This window comes from Sebastes umbrosus, chromosome 10 (genome assembly GCF_015220745.1).
Source record: "Sebastes umbrosus isolate fSebUmb1 chromosome 10, fSebUmb1.pri, whole genome shotgun sequence".
Classification (NCBI taxonomy): domain Eukaryota; kingdom Metazoa; phylum Chordata; class Actinopteri; order Perciformes; family Sebastidae; genus Sebastes; species Sebastes umbrosus.
The window spans coordinates 6,864,213-6,878,988 of NC_051278.1; the positions used below are offsets into that span (position 1 = coordinate 6,864,213).

General features: G+C 38.7%; 1 protein-coding gene and 1 long non-coding RNA gene across 3 annotated transcripts in view; one reads left to right on the top strand and one right to left on the bottom strand.

Moving 5' to 3' along the window:
- The window catches only part of LOC119495414 (TBC1 domain family member 12-like), a 38,443-nt gene that overhangs the window by 16,824 nt on the left and 6,843 nt on the right, over window positions 1–14,776 (top strand). The window contains exons 3-13 of one of the 2 annotated variants that reach the window (XM_037781835.1): window positions 3,584–3,719; window positions 5,623–5,628; window positions 8,663–8,799; window positions 9,501–9,583; window positions 10,349–10,466; window positions 10,562–10,668; window positions 11,779–11,862; window positions 12,623–12,717; window positions 13,430–13,501; window positions 14,338–14,466; window positions 14,567–14,676. In XM_037781835.1, the coding sequence (XP_037637763.1) occupies window positions 3,584–3,719; window positions 5,623–5,628; window positions 8,663–8,799; window positions 9,501–9,583; window positions 10,349–10,466; window positions 10,562–10,668; window positions 11,779–11,862; window positions 12,623–12,717; window positions 13,430–13,501; window positions 14,338–14,466; window positions 14,567–14,676 (1,077 nt within the window). The remainder of the gene's footprint in view (window positions 1–3,583; window positions 3,720–5,622; window positions 5,629–8,662; window positions 8,800–9,500; window positions 9,584–10,348; window positions 10,467–10,561; window positions 10,669–11,778; window positions 11,863–12,622; window positions 12,718–13,429; window positions 13,502–14,337; window positions 14,467–14,566; window positions 14,677–14,776) is intronic. The other variant, XM_037781836.1, reaches the window with a different exon arrangement.
- Window positions 9,716–14,426, bottom strand: LOC119495417. The gene is made up of 2 exons (XR_005208481.1): window positions 14,289–14,426; window positions 9,716–9,917 (listed from the first exon to the last, which is right to left on the bottom strand). It is a non-coding gene; the product is annotated as an uncharacterized LOC119495417 (long non-coding RNA).

Here is a 14,776-nt window from a genome sequence, read left to right on the forward strand (position 1 = left end):
CAACACAAAGGGAACCGTGTTTTATATTTCACATGCTGGAGTATGAATAGTGACAGCCTAACCTGTTGTGTCTGACCTACTAACACAGCTAAGCAGCTCATTTTTCATCTTTCCAAAAGGCTGATGCATCTTATTTACTGCGTTCAAGCATTTCAGCTGCTTCCACATTTGTCTGGAGTGATTTGTAGAAGCTGATGCTGTCGCAGGTTCAGTGTTTGATGCTCTGTGTTTATCAGGTGGTTCTCTGTGATCTTCAGGCTTCCCACAATTACAACCAAATGTCTAATTTAATGTAGACTAATTTGATATAAAGAGCAGCTCCTGCCAGTTGGTAAAACCCACACCAAATGGGCACAAAGTTGAGAAAATGTTTTTTTATTTTATTTAGCCTTTATTTAACCAGGTTTGTCCCATTGCGATCAAAGATCTCTTTTACAAGGGAGACCTGGCAGAAGCAAAACAGAGTTTCAACAATTAACATAAAAGCACATAGAATTGAGTAACATTGAAACTTATCAGATAACATATTTGCACATTGACATCCTGGACTCAATAGATTGTACTAGTGTTTTAAACTCATTCAGGGTTATTATATTTTGAAGCTTAAGATCAGTCTATGGATTGATCTGTATAGCTTTCTTTCCCAATTCATTTCGGGAACAACAAAATGCAAAAAGTCCTGCCAACAGAGATTTTAATTCAAATTTAAAAGAGAAGATAAGTAGATAGGAATTTTACCAAGAAGAGCTTTGTAAATTACAACATACCAGTGACTGAGGCGGCGTGTACATAAAGCAGGCCAATTCACGTTTGAGTATAAAACACAATGGTGGGTAAGAGATCCACAGTTTGTAATAAATCTCAGAGCCCCGTGATCCACGCTATCCAGCATGTGATGACCGTGAGCAGAGGCATTCACATTACCATAATCATTAACAGGTAAAAAGGTTGACTCCACTAATTTCTGTTTCACACAAAAGAAATAAGACTTGTTCTAAAGTAAAATCCAAGTTAAACTCAGCTTTTTTTGCAACGTACTGGATATGTGTCTTAAAAGACGTGGTCATCAATTAAAAACCCAAGATATTTAAACGTAGATAACAGCTCAATTTTTTGACAGTTTTCTCGGACAAATCACTTCCTCTTTTTTATTTCTGAGGTGTTGTTTCACTTGTTGCACAACAACTACAACAAGAACAAGAAAGAAGACACATTTTGCTTCTACTTCATTACATCTCCGAGGGAAATATTGTACTTTTTACTTCACTACGTTTATCTGACAGCTTTAGTTACTTTAAAAAATAATATTTTTGTATACAAAACAGATAAAGGACTAATAAAATATGATACTTTGTTACAAAAACATTTAAAGGTTTATATTATTTGCTGCTTTTCCTTTTCACAGTGTTCATAATTGTAATGTGTTAGTAATAATGTTGAGGTTTGGACTGTTGGTTCGACAAAACAAAGATTGTTTTGGAATTATATGACACATAAATTTCCTAAATACTTCTTGTGCTATCAAGGCGTCAAAGTGTTTGTGGTCTTTAAACGAAGCGCTTGTTTCTAACACTTGACTGGATTCTCTCACACACAAACACTTCTGAGTGAAGAAAGTTGAGCCTGCAGAGAGAGGAGGAATAATATTTACTTGGCTGTCTGCCTCAGCCACAGCGTCGCGTGTGTGTGTGAGAGTGTGTGTGTCTACTTCCTTTTCATAATTCCTCCAGTTCCTCCTCCCTCCTTCCCTCTTTCTCCTCTCACTAGCTGACCAGCAAACTCCTCTTCCACTGAAACTAATATAAAAGTGTTGATCTGGCAGCTTTTTTTCCTTCAGCATCACTTCAGAAAACGCTGCAGCAGCACGACTGTGGTTAGAATGATGATGATGATGATGATAAATTCACCACATTACGTCTTCACTCCGGCATTTCTTCTTTTAGCCTATTTGTTTTTGAGGAACTAAATTATTTTTCTGCAACTTTTGAGTCTGACATCAAGACCTTTCCATTTCAGAGGCCACTGGGATAGTATTGAAATACTCTGATAATAACAATATTCTCTGAAAATTAATCACAGAATGGGATACTGTAAGCAAGTCTGACTGAGCAATAAGAACATTTAGCTTACAGAAGTTAATTATAAGAGGAAAACACATTATCAGTCTTATTCTAAAGTTCTCGTTTCTGTAAAACAGGCGAGTAATGCTTTATTTTACAGGTCTCTAATTTCTTAATTATTGCCTAAGAAGTTATGTGGACGGAATATATGCAATTTGGACTTCATTTTAGTACCCACTCCTTTACAACAAAGTACAGTATGTAGTTGGGTAGACTTTATGAATAGATGTTGATTGCAGAGGAACCTTCTTGAAAGAATAATATAGAAATATAAAATTGAAATGTTCATTCATTTATTGGAAAACTTGTTCCTGACGTTGGAAACAAAGGTCCACGTAGAAGTAGAGCTGCAATGATTAATTGTTAGTTGTCAACTGTTGAATTAATCACCAGCTTTTTTGCAAATCAATTAATCGGTTTTAGTAATATTTTTAAGGGAAATAAAGTAAAAACTCTCTGATTCCAGCTTCTTTAATGTGAACATTTTCTGGTTTCTTTATTCCTCTATTACAGTAAACTGAATATCTTTGAGTTGTGGACAAAACAAGACATTTGAGGACGTCATCAAACACTGAAAGACATTTTTCACCATTTTCTGACATTTTATAGATCAAACAACTAATTGATTAATCAAGAAAATAATCAACAGATTAATCGACGATGAAAATAATGACATCATAATAATGATAATAATGATAATCCTTGTCCTACTTAGAAGTATGCAGATTGAACACTATGTCCATTTACCCTATAGTAATACCAAATTACATGGTGCATTCAAGGAATCCCCTTAAAATGATTAATCAGTTCCTTTCTAGGAGACCATGTGACCTGGGAAACAATGGGTTACCAACAGGCTTTCAATGCATCAACATAAATATTAAGTTAATTTATAAGAAGAATAGGAACACTGGTGAATGTTAACAGTGAACTTTATTGATTTAACTTAAGTATAGAAAAACAGATTATCTTACATGTAAATAATATGTCAGTCAGCCTCTCTGTCAGTGTTGTGCAACATATTGTCATTGCTCTGTTGAGCAATGGTGGAAAGGTGCAGCCGGGTGAGGTTGGACAGTTTTGAGTTTCGGTCCGACCTGCAGTGTGTGGGAAGATTTCTGGATGAAAGGTTTTCCGCTTGTTGCTGTTGAAAAGACGCGTTTTGGATTTTTGCTTTTATGTTTTGATTTGTGGTTTCCTGTGTGAAGACGGTTTCCTGCAGCGATCATATCATCCACACCAGAATTAACTTTGATCAAAAAGGGAGAATTTGCGACATCTCACCCTGCTGCACACACGCTTTGTGATTTAAGCCCGATTACACAGTCAGGTTTTTTTATACAAACATTTGATCCAGTGAAAAGTTAAATAAATGTTTTTCAGCACAAGTTCCAGGAAAGATATGTTATAGTTATGAATCAGGATAATAATAATAAAACCCATCGTTTCTGTGTCTCTTTCAGGAGCCTGTTTTCTAGGAAATCCAAAGAGCCCAAGGCAACGTCCCATAATGCAACAGGGTGGCGACTGTTTGGCAAGCCGGCATCCAGAGAGGACGATCCAACTGCAGACCCCGACTCCACATCGTCCACACAGCAGGTTGGCTCTTTAAACACACTCACATCATCACCATCATCACCATTCTTTCTGGTTCATGTTGTGCATAGACGATGTGAGGTGACTGAGAGTTGGAGCTCTTAGATGGAGTTGAAACTCTCCTGGTTGAATCATCAGTACAGAAGATGAACTGTGTTAGATAATATGTGGTTCTTTGGTAGTAAATCAAAGGTGCAAGACTGTGAACCTAAAAACTGAAGGATTGAAGTTAATTACAACTCCCAGGGTGCATTTCAGTAAAGCCAAGTTTACACTACACAACTTTCAAAGTTGTCAGATTTGCTTGGCTTCTTCTCCTCAGTAATGGCGGCTGAGGCTCATGGGTAATCGTAGTATTAAGCTATATAGCAGCAGCCGTATCAAACTGATGGGTAAATATGGTGTCTCAGAAACAAAGTCGAATACATACAAATTGATGGTCATATTTCAAATCTGTAGTATTGTTAGATTACTTTCTATGTTGAGGAACATTGATGAGATTGTTAAAAGAACACTTTTAAATGGAAATACACTGTGGGAGAGAATAGCAACATGATAATGTTAATAAGATAAAGCATGCGTATGATTAGAAATAATATAGTGCAGCAGATGTAGAGCCGAGCAGTGTTTGCCAAATCAGGGAGGAGGCTTCTTTTATTTTCTAATAATGGAATACAGGTCAGATACGAATCAGTCTGCTCTCATAGTAACCAAGTTACTGCAGCGCACATTCCCCGTGTTAGCTTGATTTCTCTCAGCCTGGTTTCCTGTAAACATGTAAATATAGTGAGCAAATAAATGCTGGATCAAACTATTTTGATAATTGATTAATTGCTTAAGACATCCATCAAGCATTACAGCTTCTCTGATGTGAGGAATATGCATCTTTTCTCTAGTTTTTAAACTGAATAAGTTTGTGTTTTTAGACTGTTGGTCAGACAAAACAAGACGTCATTTGAAGATGTCAGCTTGTGCTTTTGAAACTTGTCGAGTGTGCGTGGCGTTTACGTTTGAGCAAAGATTTTTATACATAGTTGAAGGCAAAGTCCAGATGCTGCATTGTATTTCCTTGTGACCAAAGAAGTTGAAGCTCTGTGTGAGATGTTATATTGGTTGGCCTGATGATGTGTGTGTGTGTGTGTTCTGCTGCAGAGGCTAATGCTATTAGCCTGCGTCTGTTTACGTACAACATGGTGGCTGGAATGAGAGTAAAATGGATTTACTGTGTTTGTGTGTGTGTGTATGTGGTCGCTAGGCAACTTCCACACACTGCCTGCAGCTGAGGATGCAGACTATTACCCCCCTCCGACCCCACCCCTGCACAATTCAACCCTCTATCCCCCTCTTGCTGCGTTGTATAAGGCTCTGCCAGTAATGACACACATGCACATTCAACCACACACAGCTGTTCCTCTCCTGTCATCTAGAGCAGGTGGCATCCTGGACACACATACACACACATACACACACATACACACACACTGCAGCAGCAGCAGCTTCGTTCTCTTCATTTGAATTTAATTAGATGAGGTTTGATTTTCATATCAGACAAACACTGAAAACTGTTCAGTGTGTGACACAGCTGTGTCCGTCAGCTGGAGGCATCGGTACAATCCCATCTTGCTGAAGTACGCTCGATAAAGACAGCAAATCCATGCTATTTCCCTACTTATTCCAGCTCCAGGGTGAATGTCTGACCTTACTGTGTAGTATGAAGGCAGAGGAGATAGGGCCGATAGTGCTAACAGCAAACCGTCTGACAGCCGTTGGCTGGCCTTTGCGCTTGCTCTGCTCACATGATGGCAGCCAGAGTCAGATGATTCATCAGAAAAGGAGCTGGCCAGATGTGGTTTGGCTTCAGTCGGTTGACACGTCGGACAAAACTGAGGAGGAGGAGGAGGAGGAGGAGGAGGCAGAGGAGGAGGGCTTACTTCATTCAAACTGTTTCCTTTGAATTCAGTTTGTTCAGCAACGAAGGAATTAGCTCAGAGGCTCTGGGGGACAACCAGGGCATACAGCCACAATAATAAGCCCAACTGTGATTGTGATCATGTGTAGTAATCCTCGTTATCAGCCTCCATGATTTATCATGATACTCATTTCTGCAGTTTGGACACTTTTGCATCTTAATGTGACTCCTCTGCTAACATCTGTGTAATTCACTCTATAGCCCACGGTTCAACGTTAATGTTTTTCCAGGCAAGTGGGTCAGAAATCTACTTGCCCGAAGTCAATTTTTACTTCCCCCTATTCAATTTGTATTTATTTATTTATAGTGATAATCAAATAACAACAAAGTATGTATTTATTTTCATTTAAGTAAATTAATCTGGAGTTACGCCCACGTCCTCTAACGCAGTGGTTCTTTTTATGCTCGGGCAAGTGAGAGATTTACTAGCCCGACGTGGCATTTTACTTGCCCCGGGCAAGCAGGCAATGCGTTTTGTTGAGCCTCTAGCTAAAAGTATATGGACCAGAGACCCACGACAATTCAATAGTACGCTACATGACCATTCTTGGTCACTAGAAACCGTGAGGACACGTGACGGTCTTAAGATTGCAGCTGTAGTTCCTATGAAGGAAAATGACAACTGTTTCAACATGACAAAGCCAACTCCATAAAGAAATGGTTTCCCCAGTTTGGTGTGGAAGAACTTGACTGGTCTGCACATAACTCTGACCTCGACCCAATCCAACACCTTTGGGATGAACTACTGCTCTTGCGGCTGAATGGGAGTAAATCCCTGAAGCAGGTTCACAGTGGAGGCTGTTGGAGCAACACATTAATGTCCATAGTTTTAAAATGAGATGTTCAACTGTTCAAATGCTGCAGATTCAATTGTAAAAACTCTGTAAATGAAACAGCAGCTTTCACGTTGCAGTTAACCCACTTAAACCACTCAGTCACATGATTTTTATCCATATGACTTTCACTTCACAGTGAAACTGATGACAAAGCAGCACCAGTTGAATTTTCCATCCTCAGAGTCAGAGAGTGAAGTCTGCCTCCCTCTGCTGGCGGTGCTCAGAAATCAGCGTATGAAAGGCTTGTTGTCTCGTCGGCCTGCAGCTGTCCTGCTCCTGTGAATGAACTGTTTATTGTGCTTTGCTTCGACCGTTAGACCTCAAATATACGAGTACACACTCACACATGGGCACAAACATTGACATTCATCAAGCAGCCTGGATAGGCCACATGTACATGCTCACACACTCGGAAACGTTCACAACTCATACATGAATATAGTAGCTTTGATGCTGCATGTCACATACACACACTCACCCACACATGGAGATTTATTCAGACTTCTGCAGAGATTTCCTCCAACAAACCAACATTTTCCCCTTGTGCCGAAGCTGATGAACAATTGCTCTGTGTGTGTGTGTGTGTGTGTGTGGGCCTATTGTATAGCTGTTTGCAGAATGTGGTTTGGTATAACATCTCTATTGTTAATATTTACATCACAACATAACATTTTGTGACAAAGAGATGCCTGAGTAAACATATTTTATAGTAAAACTTGATTAACAAAGATGACAGTATAATAAATACAGTATAAGATAACAGAATATTTTCTAAATTAAAGCAAATGAAATTTAAATTATTTTAAATAGCTACGAGCTTAAGTTTGTCCGGTTGTCCCTGAATGCAATTATTTCTGACCTCTTTAACATGATGGCTCAAAAGTCAAGATTGAAAGTTCATAATTGACCATGGAAACAGCAGTTGTCAAAAATAAATCTGACTACAAGGACCCTTTAGTAGCTGTTCTGTTCTTAAGGTGCTCAGAAAATAGGGAAATTTGAACATTACACCACGTGTGGCAATTTAAAAAAAAAGTCAAATTGGTGTGCTGTCCTAGTCTTTCCTTTTATATTAATTGATTCAACATTTACAATGCCTTGACAAGTGAGTAAACTCCATCTGCTGAGGAAGGTCATGTGACACAAATAGTGGACCTTTTGGTAAGTTGTTTTTGTCAAATATATATAAGTTAAAACTTGAGTTGTGAAAAATGAAAGTCTGACTAAAACATGTATTGCTGCAGTTTGCTGCTTTGCAATTACTTTTTGTGTATTTGCCAGCAATAATAAGGTTCATTCAGATACGAAAGAATGCTTTTCTCGGATGGATGAGACATTTTAATTACAAATTTAATTTTTGATTTATTTTATTTTCAAAATGTATAGTTTATTTGACAGCGATGATACATGTAAGCATCGTTACATTTAGATAAAATGAAACCAATGCTTTGTATATAAGACTTCTAGCCGTTGCTAATTTGCAGTCCCTGTCCCTGGTTAGGCTAAAACACATATACACGCTAAAACACATAATACAACACAAACATAGAGACAAATAATAAATCATAGAGAAACAACCAGATAATTGAAACAACGACTAAAACCAACAATAAGAACAATGACTGTATATCTGTATGTCTGCTGTGTAAACCATTATGTCTGTGTCCACAGATTTGCTCTTTTTTAAGACATAGTTTTGCCTTTGTGATGAAAGCTTTAAAACCAGTTATTGTTTTTATTTCTGATGCTAGGGTATTCTAAATCTGTGGGCCTTTAACTGGAAACGATGGAAATGTTGTTCAGCGTTTTGCCGGTTTACAGTCTCCACTTAATGCTCCCCTCGTAGTGAATGAAGATAAAATGATTACAGTATAAACTGCTAGTTCAGAGGCGTTGGCAGGTTGTCAATGGCTAAGAGAGCTTAGCTCATGGAGTCTGTTAGCTGTTAATCTTTGTTAAAATTAGGTCTTTTTACTGTCCAGTACAGCAGTAGAATAGATACTAATTTATCTTAGAATATGGACAGAACATTTCAGGAACATGCGGGAGCTGATTAAAGAAACCCTAGCAGAAGCTAGTGGAACGTCAGAGAGGATTTCAGCTCTCTGTGACGGCCTCTTTGTTTGTTTTCGTGTCCACAGGAGGAGGAGGAGGAGCAGCAGGATCAGGACCCGGGTGTGTCCTCGTGTCCTCAGCTTCCCCCGGCTGCAGGGAGGAGGAAGAACCTGGAGTTTGAACCTCTTTCCACCACAGCTCTCATTCTGGAGGACCGGCCATCGTGAGTACCAGTCAGAGACACACGTGGAGCGAAAATATCATCTTTCACTGGTTCAGTCTGGAACAATTTAGTGTATCGTGGTTTCATATCGATTATATATTTGATTGATTCTTACTAACTGCTGCGGGAACCTGAGCTGATGAGATGTCTGTAATTGGGATGCAAACAAATATAAACAAATATAGATCTTGCTATTGTTATTAGTCATAGTTTTTAGTGTTTATGTCACGTCGCGTCAGTATTCGACTAAGTTTTATTGTAGATGATGATCTACTCTTTAAGATTTTTGATATACTTTTACACCATGACCCTGAAAAAAATATTTTGTAAATAAAAACTTTGCTATTTTTACACTCTTACCTCTACAAGAGTAAAAATGTAAAGTTTATTCTGAATGTGGCTCCAGAGGCCATATTTTTTACCTAAATCATATAGGGACCATTTTTAAGACATCTCAGAATTAGCTTGTCTCAACATTTTTCAGTTCAAGTTGGACTTTGTCAGACTGAGCTTGACGTAAACACTATGGATCTGAAATGATTAGTCCATTAATCAGTTTGTCCATCAATTGATTGGCAACATTTTAATAATCAATTAAAAAAAAAAAATATATATATATATATATACACATACATTAAGCTACTTTTTAAAGTAAAAAGTGGCTGATTGACCGTCTGTCTGACTGATTCTCTGTCTTTCAGGAACCTACCTGCCAAATCTCTGGAGGAGACTCAGAGACACAAAATGGAGTACGATGAGATGGTCGCGGGAGCCAAGAGGAGAGGTAAACACACACACACGCAGAGCAAATGTCAAGAGCCAATTGCAACCAGTGTCTGAAATGACCTCTTTATCTCACTTGCCAATGTCACAACCTGGCTCTCAGGGCCATGACAAATAGGGAGACACACCGTGATAACATTTAAATCAATTCATTTATTTAACAAGAAGAGGGTAAAATATACAAAACAAAGGATCAAAAGGTATGGAGTGTGAAAATCAGTAGTGTAAGGTGTGCATGGAGGGTGTAAATGGTGTGTGCGTGTTGAAAAATGTATAAAACAAGCAGAGGATTAACCGAGGAGAACCTAAGGCTGCCACATGCACAGCGATGGTGTCTGCAGAGAGAGAGAGAGAGAGAGACAGGGAGAGAGAGAGAGAGAGAGAGAGAGATAGAGAGAGAGAGAGAGAGAGAGAGAGAGAGAGAGAGAGAGATAAAGAGAGATAGAGAGAGAGAGACATCAGCCTCGAGACACTGGGCCTAGGTTTTCCCAGAAGGCCCTGATGGCAGGTTAACAGAAATCCTACTATATAAGCGATAGCAGGGGTCGCCACACCAAAAATAAACAGCAAAGGGTTTGTTGGCAAGAACAGTTTTCCCCACTGTATTTGATGCAGAGCCATTGTTCTGCTTGGATGTGACTGGCTCAGACAGATATAGAGTAGCCAGCAGGGACAAAGATAGTCAACAGGAAGACTAAATGTAAGCAAAACGTGGTACCGTCTCACTCAATGTCTGTCTCTCTCTCTCTCTCTCTCTCACACTCAGAGATGAAGGAAGCCCAGAGGAAGAAGCGTCAGATGAAGGAGAGGCACAGACAGGAGGACATCATCTCCAACGCCATGGTCGTCTGGAACACCGAGATCCTGCCGCACTGGGACACTATGTACGTCTCCACAGCTCTGTGTGTGTGTCGTGTACACAATGTGTGTGTTGTGTTGTGCAGTGTGTTTATTTCTGTCATTGTCTGTGTGTGTGCAGGAAGGCAACGAGGCGGGTCAGGGAGCTCTGGTGGCAGGGACTTCCTCCCAGTGTCAGAGGAGGAGTGTGGAGCCTCGCCATCGGCAACGAGCTCAACATCACACCAGGTACACATTGATCATTGTGTGTGTGTGTGTGTGTGTGTGTGTGTGTGTATGTATCAGAGCCTGATATATCGTCTTCCTCTGTGCCATAGAGCTCCATTGTTGTCCAAAAACTATTAAAAACACATCAATGAGCCACGCTGATGCACTTGCTGACACGTAGGGCTATACTGACTAGTTAGAAGCTTCGAAGCTTCATTCCTAATGTTGACATTCAAATTCTAAATCAACATTCACATATCTTGTTTTTTTGGCTACTCTAATATTATTAGTATTATACTATTTCAGTGGTGGCTGCGTAGGATTGTTTCTGACTTGTGTGATCCAAACATTTCCAATAACTCTCCTATTGAAAAAAGATAGACGTAATAATTTCCAAAATTCACAACATGTTTTTATCTAACAAAATATTTTGCTTTATCCAATATTTGTTTAAAAAACAAAATTTTTACTGCGGTCAAAAAAAACAGTTTTCTCTCCCGCTTGCTGCCCACAAAGGGAGGCACACACCTGTATTAACGGGGCGGTCTAACAGCAATCTAACAGCACAATAAATAACATTTATATAACAACACCAAGGCAAACCTGTTTTTACATTTTTTTTTAGGGTGATGACGTTATAAAATATGACAATAGACAATCAAAGCTTCATTCAAAAACCTCAATAGAAGCTTCAAATGTAAAAAAAAAAAAAGAAGACATTTGGGACAGGTCCAGTGACATGTTCCTTCATTACCATGAACACACACACTAGTTTATTTTGATTCAATCCCACAGACACCGTCCTGCTGCCGAAAATACTCACTAGAGCACCAAATGTGGATTAATCCACCGCTTAAAATAGTCCCCAACAAATGCACTATTTCTCCGTTTATTTGATTAAAAACTACAGTGACCAGCTGTTGTAGGAAATTACTGAGTCTTTTAAAAAATAAAATGAAACTATATATATTCGTGAAGTGTTTGAGTAAATGAGTAAAGTCTTTTAATGTTTGTCTGTCTCTCTGTAGAGCTGTGTGACATCCTGCCGCAATTACTGGATTTTCTGATCTTTTCTGTGTCACATGTCAAAGTTAAAACCTGATTCATGGTTTGTTTTTTTTCTTTGTGCAGAGCTGTATGAGATCTTCCTGTCCAGAGCCAAAGAGAAGTGGAGGAGTTACAGTGAAACCAGTTCAGTCAACGACAGTGAGAGTGGTACGACACGGCACTAGTCTGAATTCTAAAAACTCAAACAAGCCACGGACTACATTTACATGCACAAAATATTCAGTTTTTTTGCCCTTATGCCTAAAAAGACAATAGTCCTACTGAGCTGTTTACATGGCTAATGAAAATATTCATTCCACTAATATTTCCGTTTACATCCAGCCGTGCATACTCCCATTAACGCTTAAACACAGCCTCCCTCTTTCATTCCTTCAACCACCTTCTTGAAAAGTTCGGTGTAGCGATATTTGCGCATAGCCAAAAACCTGTTGTTATCCAAGTCTTTCATAATGTTTAAAAGTATGTGTGTTTCTCCTTCCGACCAAAATGTGGGCTTTTCTTTTGGGCATGCATCTCTGCAAACTGTCGGCTTGTTGGTTTGTGTGCGACGCACAGAGCTGGCCCAAAACAGGCAAGAGGCCACGGGTCAGTGTGTCGCAAACTGCCGTAAAAACCACAGTTGAGACACATATTCCGAATGCGCTGTATACATGTCCAAAGAATGCTCCTAAAACTTGAATAATATCAGTACATCACACGTCTTAATCAGAAAATGCTCGATTCGGAATAAGGCCTAATTCACAATATTAGTGTGCATGTAAACATAGTCATTGTTACATTAAAAACAGAAGATGTACTATTAATTATTAATATTAATATTTATTATATAATAAAAGTTAAAACCATAAACAACCATCTAAAGTGAAATAAGACATTGAAACTTTTCTCTGGTGTGTGTTCCTGTTAGACGGAGGGGCGTCTCTGGCTGACAGAGAGTCCAGTCTGGACCTCATCAAACTGGACATTTCCAGAACCTTCCCCTCGCTCTTCATCTTCCAGAAGGTATTATATGTGTATATATGTAATCTGTAACTGCTGCTGTGTCTGCAAGGTGTTTGTGTGTGTGCTCTTTTATTTATCTATCATTGTGAGGGCAAGTTAGTTTTAGAACTTCAGAGTGAGAAAGTTGTGTCTGTTCGTCACCGTCTGAGGGTTAAAGGACCATATTGTACGGCGTGCTTACAACTTACAGTCCTACCTTTCAGCGTCCTATTGATTCCATTTCATTTTAGTATGCTATCAAAATCGTTAAAGACACTTAATTTTATAGTTTGAATTGTTCTGAAATCACGGAGTGATCTTTGACTCTATCCAGGTTGCATTTTAATCATTACAAATTTAAACAATTATGCAAAATATTGCAAAAGCTAAGATAAAGCTGCATGTTTTGGGAAATGACTGGCAGTAACAGAAAGTGTAAGCGGATAGTAGTTATTTGTCTTAAACATGCAAGACTCATCATTAGAATTAGGATTAGGGTACTAAGGGTTGGGTTCAGACATGTGGGCTAGGAACTGAAAGTCTATAGCAGTACAGCAGTTAATCATCAGTAATATTCCTGATTCTCCTTTCATGTTGCGTTTTGTCTCTTCACTCTATTTTTCCTTCTTACTTTGCATAAATCTGCACTCCATTCATCCCCATCTTCCCCTCTCCTCCTTCTCCTCTATCTGTCCATCTATTAATCTTAACACTCTCTCTCGTCTCTCTTCAGGGTGGTCCCTACCACGACCTTCTCCACAGTGTACTGGGGGCTTACACCTGTTACCGACCTGACATTGGCTACGTGAGTTTGATTTGACTTAAGCCCTCAAAACAATAATAGTTGATATTTAGTTGTTAATAGATATAATTGAACTGTTTTCGATTTTAGTTTCTTTGTTTGTCTCTTCTCATTTTACATTTTATATATATATATTTAAAATAACATGAGTCATAGAATTACTAATAATTAATAAACATTATCATTTAGTTTTTTGTTAACAGTAAAATAACTATTAACTACGTTTAATTAACTATCAATTTACCATTTATAAATGATTGTTATTATGAAGTGTTACCAGCAAGTGAACATACATTATTTTTTTAAAGGGGACTTTGAAATTGGTTAATTGAACAGATATACCGTGTGTTTTGTTAAATCCTCAAAAAAAAAAGTGTAAAACACGTAGAAAAGAAAGAGGACTAATTCAGAATGTGACAGTTGTATGTCATCATTAATAAACGCAGTATTTAATCAGGTGTGTCGATCTAACAGAACTCACTTTGTTAATTTTTTTTGGCGTAGGAGCACGACATAAACCTTAAAAGGTCGTTCCCTCCCCGGTCCCCAAACCAAAGTCCAAACACTGAATTGCAGTTGAAGAAAAATAATTTATTACTACACAAGGTGAAGTTGTGACAGTAAACTGAGGCCAAAACAACAAACAAAAGCGTCAGACACAGAAGAAAACAGAAAATAAAACTAGACACAAGGCCGTAACAGAATCATGTCAGTATTTAAAAACTGAATGTCGTCTGTTAAATTAAAGACATAATCCTTCGTACAAAAACACGCATTAATCCACACTCACAGTCCATCTTTCATGCTGAGCTGGAGTCTTTGTTGTTGTGGTGTTTCAGGTCCAGGGCATGTCATTCATCGCTGCTGTGCTGATCCTCAACCTGGAGGAGGCCGAAGCCTTCATCACCTTCGCCAACCTGCTCAATAAACCCTGTCAGATGGCCTTCTTCAGAGTCGACCACGAACTGGTACACACACACAGACAAAATAACAGTTATTCAGGTTACTCATTTTGTTTACTTATGACCTCGTCCTTCATCTGCTCTCTACTCTCTCTGTCTGTGTCAGATGCTGAAGTATTTTGCAGCCTTTGAGGTTTTCTTTGACGAGAATCTGCCTCGTCTCTTCAGCCACTTCCAAAACAACAACCTGACCCCTGACCTCTATCTGATCGACTGGTGAGTTATTAAAGACTCTATTGTCTTTCCAGCACACTATTGAGGTTTAGATGGGGAAAAAACAGTAGAGAAAGAACTCTTCAAATATTTTACTTAAGTG